Raw genomic sequence first — 12,706 nt, 5'->3', positions numbered from 1 at the left:
CATATATTACAGTGTGAGATTAACCGAGCTCAATAATTCCCAAAGTCTTTACAATAATTTCGGTTTTATCCATTCTGGTGGCAACATCGATTTTCAGCGACACCAGCTTTCCCTTCACAAGTGCTCTCATGTTTTCTCTGACAAACTGCTCTACATTACAAATTGACTTGTTCTCTTGGAAATTAAATTTAAAGAATTCGTGCACATTTTTATTCATGTCTTTACCCATTTTACACAACAAATATTTCACAACTTCWCACACCCAAACAGATGTTTAACGATTTGCTTGTCTATGCGTGTGAATGCATACCAATACATACACAAAATACTTTTTGCTTCACTGAACACGACGAAACGGTCTTGGAACAACCAGAACAAAGCAGAATATAACGGTTATAGGGATTGAAACGGTTGCTCTCTGAGTCTTTTCGTAAAGAGTCAGGGAGAGACACTTATTTGCAGACAACGAGAAACGGTCGACTGTTATTTGCGAGCTCTGCTAAAAAGTGAAAAATTATTCTTAATATCTACTGACAGTAATGTTGACCGAAAAAACTTGTATTATTGTGAGAAAATAGTGGGCTAGTTTGTCCCTGCATAGGGTTGTGCGCTGGGTTTGGGACCCGCCACGTAAAAAAACCACCCACAATGACAACGCAACAACAGCCTCGGATGAGAGACCCCACTTTTGATGACGACCATGGCAAACGAAATAAGAACTACGAATTGAGGGCATGCACCTGGAATGTCCGGTCCCTTAATTGGGAAGGGGCCACTGCCCAGCTGGTTGATGTCCTAGTGAAAATAAAGGCTGACATCACCGCCGTCTAAGAAATGCGATGGACGGGACAAGGACTGAGACAAGTAGGTCCTTGTGGCATTTACTACAGTGGCCATATAAAGAAGCGCAATTTTGGTGTAGGATTCGTGGTGGGAGAGAGACTCTGTCGCCGAGTACTATCCTTCACTCCTATGAAAGAACGTGTAAACGAACATCTAAGTATCTTTGGCACTACGGTCGGTAAATTCAGCCTCCACGACGAAACATCCCCAAATGTGTTGAGGCTGACCGACTTCGCCGGGGCTTGAAATATAGTTATCTATAGTACTAGATTCCATCATAAGAAGATTCATCAAGCTACCTGGCTGTCTCCGGATCGAAAAACAACCAACCAGATCGATCATGTTGCGATAGACGGAAGACACCCATGTTCTAGACGTGCATACGCTCCGAATTCCTAACGTCGACTCGGATCACTATCTTGTTGCAGCCAAGAATTCTACGAAAAAATGCGGCGGCTAACAAGGTTTCAAGACCGGAGCATAAACTTGTAGAACCCAAGGAGGTGATCTAGTAATCGATGCCCAGAGCATATTAAAATTATGGAGGGATCACTTCTCCAGCCTGCTGAAGGCGAACCYAATTCCCCAATCGATGGCGATGGAGAAGACGTTCCATTGGCCGACCATAAAGAAGTTCAATTAGCAATTACCTGTCTGAAGAAAAACAGGGCAGCAGGGGCCTATGGATTATCGGGCGAGCTATTCAACCACAAACTGATAGGGTCTTATCAGTGTAGCTTTAGACCTGGCAAATCAACAACTGACCAGATATTTACCATGCGCCAAGTCTTGGAAGAGAATCGACACACACCACCTCTTCGTCGATTTCAAGCTGCCTTATGCCGCGATGTCTGAATTTAGTATCCCCGCAAAGCTAATACGGTTGTGTAAGCTGACGTTGAGTAATACTAAAAGCTTCGTAAGGATCGAGAACGATCTCTCCGAGCCGGTCGAATGGCGGTGAACGAGGGCAAGACAGACAAGAAATATCTCCTGTCATCAAACAAACAGTCGCCGCATGGATATGCACCCACGTCATTGTTGCCGGTCATAACTTCGAAGTCTTAGATAATTTCGTCTATTTAAGAATCAGCATCAACACCGACAATAACGTCATCCTCCAACGCAGGATATCTCTTGCCAACAGTTGCTACTTCGGACTAAGTAAAAAACCACCAGCGGGTCATGTCGTCCGAATGGACGAAAACACTCCAGCTCTGTTGTTACCTCGGTTATAACCGCGTAAGCAGTTTCCATAACAGTGAAGAATAAGAAGAAGGAAAAGGAAAAGGAAAAACCATATAAAATACAATCTTACTATTCAAACTTTGGGCAGTTTTTTGAATTATATTTAAAAAAAAAGTATATTTTTACTGTCCATTTTTTATCGTGTTTTTATTGATATCTTAAGAATAAATTTTACAAAAAATTAAAATAACTAGGGGGAGAGACAAGTGTAAAAAAATGGCGCATGCTGGTCTGAAAAGAAAATCAAAAGAAATTCGTAATCAGTAAGGATGCTGTTATAGTCCCTATTTCAGGGAACTCGGAAATTTTTTTTTTTTTGAAAAATGGCGACTGCTTGAAAATATTTCGAAATAAGGAAGAAATAATTCTTCACGCTTTTTTTTTTGAAATTCCTGAATTTTTAAGGATTATATAAAGATAAACGATAAGGGATTACATAAAGAAGGTTCACACAAAATTTCAAGTAAATCGGTTGCATAGAACTTGAGATAATGCCGGTACCGTGTGGAAAAAAGTACTTTCGAGAAAAASATGTTTAAAAAAGTGAGTCTACCTACCTACCGGGCTAGGTACTGCGTCACTAAAGTAACTGTAGCTCTTAAAATAACTTTAATTTTTAAAAATTATTCGGAGGATATGTTCTTAAGGGTCTAAACTTTAAATATATGTGACCTGGTCTACGAAAAGGGAGCTAACGCGCGAAAACTAGTTTTCTATCACGTGAAAAAGCATTCTCATCTTCCATCCGAATCACCTAAAAAGTGAAAATTGATTTTTTGACACCTAAGCTCCCTTTCCGTAGACCAGGTCACATATGAAAAAAATCGAATTTTTCAAAATTCTAGAGTAGAATACCCCCTTAATGAATAAAAACTTCTAATCAGTATGACTCTAGCTTTGCATAAGATTGTAAATTAATTGGGCATAATGGTTGTATTTCTAATATTCTCTATTTTACTAATTTTATTTTTTAAGCTACTTTGATAATTTATGTACCGTTCATGCAATTAAATACTATGTTTACATTAAGTATTGGCTCTCACCTATGTTTCGATTGAATTCGATGTAGTATTTCACTTAATTTATTATGTAAGCTTTAATAAAATAAAATAAAATAAAATAAAAATTTATTACATTTCATTTCATATGTACATATGCATATTTAAGTATATGATTACATTAACCTTACAAACTGTATAACCAATATGTATACCTACACGTTTATTTTACAACTCCGCGTTTTAAATTTAATTTCAGATGTGGAGATTCACATTGCCTTTTTTACATGGAAGTTGGACGGCAATGTATTATTGGACCAGGAGAACTTTGGATGGATACAGAAGATCCTTTAGTAGCTCAGAGTATGCATAAAATGATATCAAGGTATTTGCTCAACTAAGTTCTAAAGACATGACAATAATTGATAATCGAATTTATTAGATATTAAGCTATAATATGTACCAGTATTGTATTCTAGTTTTGACAAGTATAGACAGAATATTAAAATTTTAACGTACTGGTAATATTTAATAAATAGTTTTAATGAAAGGCAGGTGTAAAATACGTATTTATCAAAGGAACATCTTTTACTTTCAATAAAACATACTCGGTTTGCAACTCTTCTCAGTTGAATTAGAGAATAGATAGAACAATTCAATTTCAGATCAGCCAAACTCTTTTTTCGGTCGCAGTTTTATTCATGTTGCCAATCAAAAGAGTAAGGACTTCAGTTATTGCTCACGAAAGTGTAAAATATATAAAAATGGACATGAGTTCTGATTTATATTACGATGACTTTGGGGCAAAATCTGATGTGCTGCGTATACGGAAAATCCTTCGCGTTCATTAAATTACATTAAAGGGTCAATAGGGTAAGCTTTTATCAATTTCATTATTTTTCATTTTCTGTTCCCTTATATCCTTAGAATTAATGTAGAAATCCACTTTACCCTTGTAAGGTTTTCGAGGCCCAAATTAATGTTCACAAAACGCCCGGCTATCGTCCTTACTAATTATTTATTGAGAATGTTCTGACACAATTTATGTAAAAACGTTAATTTATCATAATTTTTTCAAGATTCTAGTAGGGACGATAACCATTAACGCACTTTTTAAGAATTAATTGGGTTTTTGTGTTTCAGATGATCCGAAAATAAGTGAAAAAACACATCTCATTCACCCAACCATTTCTCCGACAGATGTCATCAAAAAATTCGGAAAAGAAATTGTTTATACACTCCATGATATACCTTATGATGTGTAAAAAGAGTTCTATTATATAATAAAAAAAAATTTCAAAAAAACCGTCCAGATAACCCCTTAAAATAATAATTGATCCAGATGTATACGTTATTTACGTTTAAATATTATTTTCGCTAAATGAGATGAAGGAACTTATATGCAAATGTTTGCAAGGAATAGCCTTAACCTTAATTTTAATTTTACTGCTTTAATTCTGCTGCTTAAATATTGGAAAGTGTTCTTGATACCACCTCCCAATAATTTTAGTGTTTATATCTCTCAAACTACAGAAGCTATATCAACCAAAGTACAAAAACGGGTAAAATATAATTGCAACTCSTCCACCCTCCTTCATCTAATATATCCAAAATTGGAAAAAGGGTGAAACTGCCTACATAAACACTCCAAAACATTAAATTTTATGAAATCAAACTACTATTATAAAGAAAGTTTGTGAGTGTATCTGTTTTTTATTTCTTCACGACTAAATGGCTGAAAACATTTTAATAAAATTTGTTGTGGAGTTAGCTGATACCTTGGATTGACACATATGCTAATTCTTCTTTATTGTCGTAGACATGATTACGCTATTATAGCCGAGTATACAGCAGCGCACCAGTCGTTTCTTCTTTACACTATTTGGTGCCGATTCGAGTTACCAATTTCATCCAGGTTCTTCTGTACCTGATTTCTCCAACGGAGTGGAGGTCTTCCTTTTTTCTGCTTCCTTCAAAGCTAGAATGTTATTTCCCATCCGAATAACATGACCTAGCTAGTGTCATTCATTATTCCCGTCTTGCTTTGTGGTTCTCAGGCATTGGCAAYGACGAATATCGCAGTCGATGGAACGATGAGCTGGACAAGATGTACGGCGATATTTATAGTTCAGCGAATTAGGATACATCGGCTACGCTGGCTAGGTTACAGTTTTTATCGTACGGCAATCTAAAATCAAATTTTCAATTTCCAATCCACTCAAATGCAAAAAGTTCTTCCATAAATAAAAGAAAGTTTGTAAGTTAAATAATTCGTAAGCAAATTAATTGATATTATTTCAGAATGAAAATGATAAATAAAAAAGTATAAACCGAACAAAATTTTTGCGTCATATTTCATCGTACGCTACATATTTATGTAATCAATTTCTATTATTATTATTTAATATAAGATGAATTTGTTTTAAAACTTAAAAACTAGTATCTTAGCTCTAAATGAAGTTGGTATCTTGTTCCACTCTTCTTTTAAGGATTTTTTTCTTGTAGAGTGACCACTGACGAAATTGTATGATTTTTAAGATTCTCTTTCAAATAATCGCATTCTTGTTCTATGGGATTCAAGTCCAGACTTTGTGGAGGAGAGTGGAGCTGTTTTCGCGAATTGTTAGCAGCCATTCGCGAACCAAATGCGCAGTATGTTTTGGGTCGTTGTACTGTTGGAAAACATAATCATCCGGTAAACCGAATTTTTCATCCGACTGTTTTAAATTTTGCTTCAAAATTTCTAACTACTGTAATTTGTGCATTTTTCTGCTCATAAACACCATGTTTCCGTCTCCCTACAACCCCAAACCATCACGCTGCCTCCACCATGTTTGGTTTTCGCCAAAATTTTGAAGGTCCATCATATCCGAAAATATTGAATTAGCTTTCGTCTGTTAAAAGCACTGTCTTCCAAAAGTCAAGACTCTTCCTTAACCCCTTGACGTATTTCCACGAGTCTGACTCGTGGTACAATTTCTGTGCCTAACATTATTATCACGAGTCTAGCTCGTGGTGTGTAGAAGAGTACATTTGATGCAAAGAGAATTGAAATTTTCCCGTTACTTTCAGGTAATAATGTAAATAAAAAACATTGTTGCAGTTGAGTACACTATCTACTGTGTAAGTAGCCATGTTTTTTGTTAAGCATTAAAATTAAATCGTAGTATTTTATTTTTTGTAAATTTGTAAAACAAGTGTGCGACAGTTGGTAAGCATCAAAACTGGTTGGTTTAGTGCAAGTTCTGTGCGAACAGTTGGAGACGAATTTTGTTGCGCCAATTAATACGTCAAGGGGTTAAGTGCTGACTAGCGGTTTTCGACGAATTGTTCGCGAAGAATAACCGTTACGCTTCGTAATATTATATGAATTGAAGACTTGTTCACACACTTTTCCGAAACTTTCTATTTCGCTTTTATGTTAAAGCTTATTTGTTTATTCAGTATAATATTTAAAACTAACAGTAAAATGTGCCCTACGATGGATGACACAGTAACTTTGAACATTTAGTATACTTTCAAATTTTTACATTAATTTTGAAAAAAAAATTGCGCAACTGAATTATGGAATATATTTTGTTTTTTATTTTAATCAATTTGTGGAAGAACTTTTTGCATTTGAGTCTATTGAAAACGGAAAAAATTATTTTAGTGTGCGTACGATGAAATATGACGCTCGTCGTCGATGAAAACACTCCAGCTCTGAAAGTATTCGCAGCAGTTCCCGTTGGGGGAAGCAGAGGAAGAGCTTGCTCTGTTAGAAAGAACAGGTGGAAAAGGGCCTGGATACACTTTTAATGTCCGATTGGCGCCAAACAGCGAAAATTAAGAACGACTGGGGTATTGTTGTAAACTCGGCCATAACCGCGTAAGTGGTGTCTATGTCAATATACGGTGCGGGTGAGAACTTTTAAATGATGCTAAACAATAAAGTCATTATAAAACAAATAATTCATTTTGTACACATAATTAATTTATATGAAAGTTGCGACTTACTTCATTAAAATAACGATACTATGAATATGGTGTAGATGTGAACCTTTTAAATGATGTTAAACCATATACTAATTTCAAGAACTTATGTATACAAAATATATTTGCCGTGCCGTTAGAAGAACAAAAGTTATAGAGAAAAACAATTAGTTTTGCATTGAATATAATTATTTGACTAAGTTATGTTTGATCATTCAACTAGATTTATATAGAATTATTAGTAGCGTAATTATTTTAACTTCAAGTTTTTTAGCTATTTTGATAGACTAATAGGTAGTTCATACATATTTCTAGGACTAAGATATTTTTGACATTTTTTGCGTACATAATTAAGACTCGCAAACGTAAAACAAAACCTTTCATAGAGCTCACAAGAAGCTCGAGCTCATTTCTATTTTAAAGAATTTGTGGAATCCTTAAAACATAATTTAAAGGTGAAACTGATTAAACCTGATAGTTCCTAAACCGTGTAAAAAATACAACGCATGTTTTTACATGACGCCATTCGGGGCATTCCAAATTCTCACTCTGCTTTTATTTTCCCCTACGTTCACAGTGCAAAGCTAAGTACATCACAAAATAGGATGATTGTTGCTAATAAATTACAGGTGTATTTTATGGGAGACGACGACGCGGAGACTCATAGACCAAATAGTTGAAGACGTGGAGTGAGCAACTGTTGTCAAATTCAACAGGTCCTGCATAACCACAACTTCTTGATCCATTAATTTAAGTACGCCATTTGAGCATGCTCGATGATAGTTGGAAGGTAATCATACACGCAGAGCGCCCAACATCCGCGCCGCCACAATGCACCGACGGCCGTCGAGGTGGTGGCTGTAGTCACAGTACCCCACAACACCGAAAGATATCGTGTTGCAGGCCTCGTTCACCGATATTATAATGCCCTACAGTACTCATTGAATTAGTGAAAGGGACAAGAAGTCTCACTTCAATATCCCTCCAACCAATGCACAATCATCGGTCGTGTATGGAAACAGCGGAAAAATACTTCAACTGCCTATGTATAACTGCCTCTCCCGTTTTTCACTCCGCCAACCCCCGATGGTAACGAATTTTATTAATAATATTAAATTAATAAATGTTATCAAAAACTGATTTTAATAAAATTTATTTACTTTATCGGTTTAGCCAAGTCCTGATTTGTAGCGACCCGTTAGTTCTTTTGTGTATGATGTAGTCAACGTCCTTATCGCTTGACTCAGCAGAATCTAGCCAAAATCTAGTAAATTTAGGGTTGATTGAACAGATTCACTTTGAAATTGAATTCGAACAGGACGGAAATTGCGGGTGGACGAAGGTTTGAAGTTTTTCCAAATTTGTTTGTGCTCTTTATCATGTTGCGATTTTATTTTCCTTTGTAGAGGGACATATGTCGTGACAAATCAATAATTGTCTTCCAAATTATTACTTTAAAATGTCTGCTTAAATTCGCTTTGCCAAGAGCTTCCATCAAGGCCACATTTCCTATTATTAATAGGTAATTTGTAACTCATTGCGTTCATTAATTACATCCGTCGCGCAGTGTGGTCCAATAGTTTTGCATACACGTAAATACAAAAAATTATGAAAACTAATACACAGAAATCGCATGCCTGGTAGAATAACATCAATAACAAAGAGAGGGGCAAAAGGTGGCAGCTGAAATCAAAAGTTTAGGCTAAGAAAACATTAACTAATATAAAAAGAACTTGACTTATTTGAGGGCGAGACTGGGATCACAACTTTTTGTAAAACTTAATTCTATGCCTAAAGAAAAGCATACCGTGAGTTATAGCGTCGCAAACATGGAGCAAAATAAAGAGAAAATACGGCATATTTTACAGTACTACTACGATAAAGGCAAAAATGCATCTCAAGCCGCCAATAAAATTTGTGCAGTTCGTGGACCCGATACAGTTTCCATTTCCACCGCACAACGATGGTTTCAACGTTTTCGTTCTGGTGTAGCGGTGATCGAAAATGCGCCACGCTCCGGAAGGCCAGTCGTCGAAAATTGCGATAAAATCGCTGAATTGATCGAAAGAGGCATCGGTCAAGAGTTGGGTATGAGTCATCAAAAAAAAATTTATGTACAATTGAAAATCGTAATATTTTCGTCAGCTGAAGAGGCCAAAGGTATCGAACGAGGCATATCTTAAAAGGTATTCCGCACACGAAATTTCGTTAGAAATACAAAATGTGAGACACATTCTTTGTTCGATATTTTTATACATTGTAAAAATCGSAACGCACTACTGAGGTGTACCGACTTAGCAGCTGTTCTAAACAAAGTGGTTGACAGATCGCGCTCATATTTGGCATAGTAATTAAGGACGTTCCAACTTAGCCAAAAAACTTTTTTTTGAAATATCATTTACCCGGGGAATTTCAACTACAATTGCGGGGTAATTTTTTGTAGCAATGTATATGCAAAATCACCAAACATACATTGTTGAATTCAGTCTCTCAATAATAGTGAACTTTTTTCAAACTTATAGTGATGACAGCAATATTTTACAAAAAAAAATACTTTTTTATAATATTAATTTATTTAATTTTGTGATAACACTTTTTTATATATCTTTATTAATTTGTGGTGCCACCTTTAGTGTTTATGACAATTGCAATTCTTTTTGTGATAGATTCGTTTAAAGCGCTGAAATATTCGGCGATTACTGCTTTGAGTCACCCTTCTATTGTTGTTTCAGTGCAAGAATCGTTTTGGATTTATTTTTGCGCACTTTAGAGTTTATTAGGTCCTTACGTTCTCTATTGAATACAAATTCGGACGCTTAATTCAAATTCAATGAAGTAATATCCCAATCAAAATTTAATATCAAATATCAAAATGAACGAATTAACTGAAAAAAATGATGGTAGTGAAAAATATTTATTGCCAAACTTACCGAGCGAGTGCGATGATGATAGAAGCTGCAGAATTATTCTATAATATTTTGAGAAAAACGTGGGGTGCTTTGTGACATATTTTGGAAATGTCGAACATTCCACTCTTTTCTCATAATAATGCCGGAATTTTTCCTTCATTATTATTGTTAGTTTATACAAAAAATTATTTTTCACTTTTTAGTTTTATATGCTTTGAAAGCGTGTTTTTTAGTTTTTTAAAACTTTATTTATTTACAACAGCATTGRTTTTGAGTTTATTAGCAAATAAGCACATATTCACATTACCTTTTGAGATAACTTTAATTACTTCATTATTTGCAGTTATTATATTTTTATTTTCCATCGGCACTTCATTTACAATCGTTTCAAGATTTTTTGTCAGATGTGAAGTAGCACCCGAATTCAGCTTTACTACGAATTTCGTGAGAAAGTAAGAATGCGAAAATAATATTTTTGTTTTTTGTAATGCTGTAATTTTGCTTAGTCTTATTAGGAGAATCAGGAGCAAAATGGTCAATTTTCTGACAAGAATGACATCGAAATTTATTAGAATTCATTTTCGAATTTGTTTTATCTTTCGATTATACATCTTGCAGCAAACGATTTTTTCCAGTATCGGTATTCAACGGAAAGTACGAGTGGCCGAAATTCGTCCTATAGACCTGTTAACATTATCGAAGCTGTCAGCTTATCGCCTATATTGATACCACCGTTTTTGACTTTAAGTGATGTCATCACAACAGCATTCACGTATTCTTGCACTGATACATAGTCACTAAGCTTGCACTGCACTGATTGCTTTAAAAGTTTTATTTTCCGCGTAAGATCCGTGAACAATGAATTCCACGCTTGATATACCGTTTCAACTGTGGCAATATGAGAAAAGTTATTAATTTCAAACCTAAAGGTTTTTTCAGCTTATGCACGCTCATCACAAGATATGATTTCGCGTGGCGTTTCCAAATATCAAAGTTTTCACGCCCTTTAAATTATTCCAACGGGAAAGCTACCACGTTTATCGTCATTTTTTCAAGCAAAAAATTCGAGATTATGTGGTTAGAACTAATCAATCCGCGTTTAAGGTACTCTGGTAACTAATGCCTATTTTCATGACTTCTTTGGAGGGTGGTTGTTATAAGAAACTAAAAATGAACTAACTATCTTTAATATTTAGAGTGTTTTTATTTACATACTGGAAATATAAAAAAAATGTATGTTAAAAAAATTTAATACTTTATTACTGTTTAAAATTGCATGTTTAAGTTACTTCACTTTGTCTTTTTGTAACACTTACCACTCTCACTTCTTGAAATAAAGCACCCAGTTACTTTCTAAAGGGAATTCGAGATAGATTTAATTCGTTTTGGGCTTTCTTTTAATTTGATTACAGATTCGGAAAATCTTTACTTTCCCTTTGGTTTTTCAATTTGCACAATATTGCGGAACTAATCGGTAACAGTTAATTTTAATATAAATATAAAACGGTGTGCGGATGATTGACAAGGCGCGAGGATCACAGCGGCGGTGCGTAGGCTTCGTTTGAAAATCAAAACGAGACTGAGCCAAAGCCTAAGACGWTGACCCTTTTTACGAGTGTGGCGTGTGTTTGCGTGTGTGGATATGATCTCGGGTGTGGGTCCTGTGGAATGTGGATTCTGTGTGTCTAGTGTATTGGTGTAGTGGCATTAGGGGGGGCGGCTTATCTCATTTAGCCATCCCGGCCCCCCTAGGCGAATATTCAGCCTAGCAGTCTCTGGAGTTGCTGGAGAGTTGCGACTACGTTGCTGAGTCCTGTAGCGGGGCGATGCTGTGGCGCTTTTGGACGCCACCTGGTTGGTGCAACGTGGTGCGGTTTCCTTGCAACACGCTGGCGTTGTGTCGGCGATAACTCCTTAAAGAGCCCACAGTGCTGTAGTCGGTGTTTTCGGCGACATAGCGGGCATCGGATGCGACGCGGCTCGGCTTGGGCGGATGGCGTTGGGGGGGCTGCTCGTGAGCCACTGCCAGAAGCGGTAGTTGATGCAGTAGCATTGGTCGGGCGGCTCGTGGGGATAGGCCCAGTACGTGCCACGTTGGTTGCCGACCGAACAGTTGGAGTTGGTGTAGTAGGCATGTACTTGAATATACATGGTAGTATATAAATGGAATGTGCTATTGTGCCACATTATGTGGCATGACTGGGTCGTCGTATTGACCGACCATTTCTAAAATTTTTATTGTTATTGTTAACGGTTGGTTGCGGTTTTATTGATTTATTTTCCTTCTTTCATTGATTTTTGTTTGTGTTTCGGCATTATGTTCGGATTATTTAGTATCGGATTTTTGCTATTATCCGCGGTTGGTAGAAAGCATAATTTAACCAGCGGTCTGGTGAGTATTCCGCTTTGAGTACGGAGATCAACGACCCGGATGTGACCGTCGGAGCCATAATGGGGCTTTTCTATACGGCCAAGTCGCCACTCGGTAGGTGGGAGACAATCGTCGTTAATAAGTACAAAATCTCCAAGCTTTGCCGCATTTTCTGATGTTTTCCATCGATACCTCTTGTGGAGGTCCTTTAAATAGTCTTCTTTCCATCTACGACTCAAATTATGATGGAGAATTTTAATTCTCTCCCATCGATTTAATAAGGATAGCGACTCCACGCCTGGCTCAGGTGTGGTCAGAATGGGTGCTCCTTTGAGAAAGTGCCCTGGAGTTAGGGCTGTGAGATC

General features: G+C 36.4%; 1 protein-coding gene across 1 annotated transcript in view; it reads left to right on the top strand.

The window, feature by feature from the left end:
• Positions 1-12,706, top strand: part of LOC108975402 (insulin receptor substrate 1-like) — a 67,165-nt gene that overhangs the window by 1,444 nt on the left and 53,015 nt on the right. Inside the window, exon 2 of the mRNA XM_018943872.1 lies at positions 3,349-3,474. Within this exon, the coding sequence (XP_018799417.1) occupies positions 3,349-3,474 (126 nt within the window). The remainder of the gene's footprint in view (positions 1-3,348; positions 3,475-12,706) is intronic.

The sequence above is a fragment of the Bactrocera latifrons genome, unplaced genomic scaffold (genome assembly GCF_001853355.1).
Source record: "Bactrocera latifrons isolate USDA-ARS-PBARC rearing strain unplaced genomic scaffold, ASM185335v1 scaffold_640, whole genome shotgun sequence".
Taxonomy (NCBI): domain Eukaryota; kingdom Metazoa; phylum Arthropoda; class Insecta; order Diptera; family Tephritidae; genus Bactrocera; species Bactrocera latifrons.
This window is presented reverse-complemented; position numbering and strand designations above follow the sequence as displayed.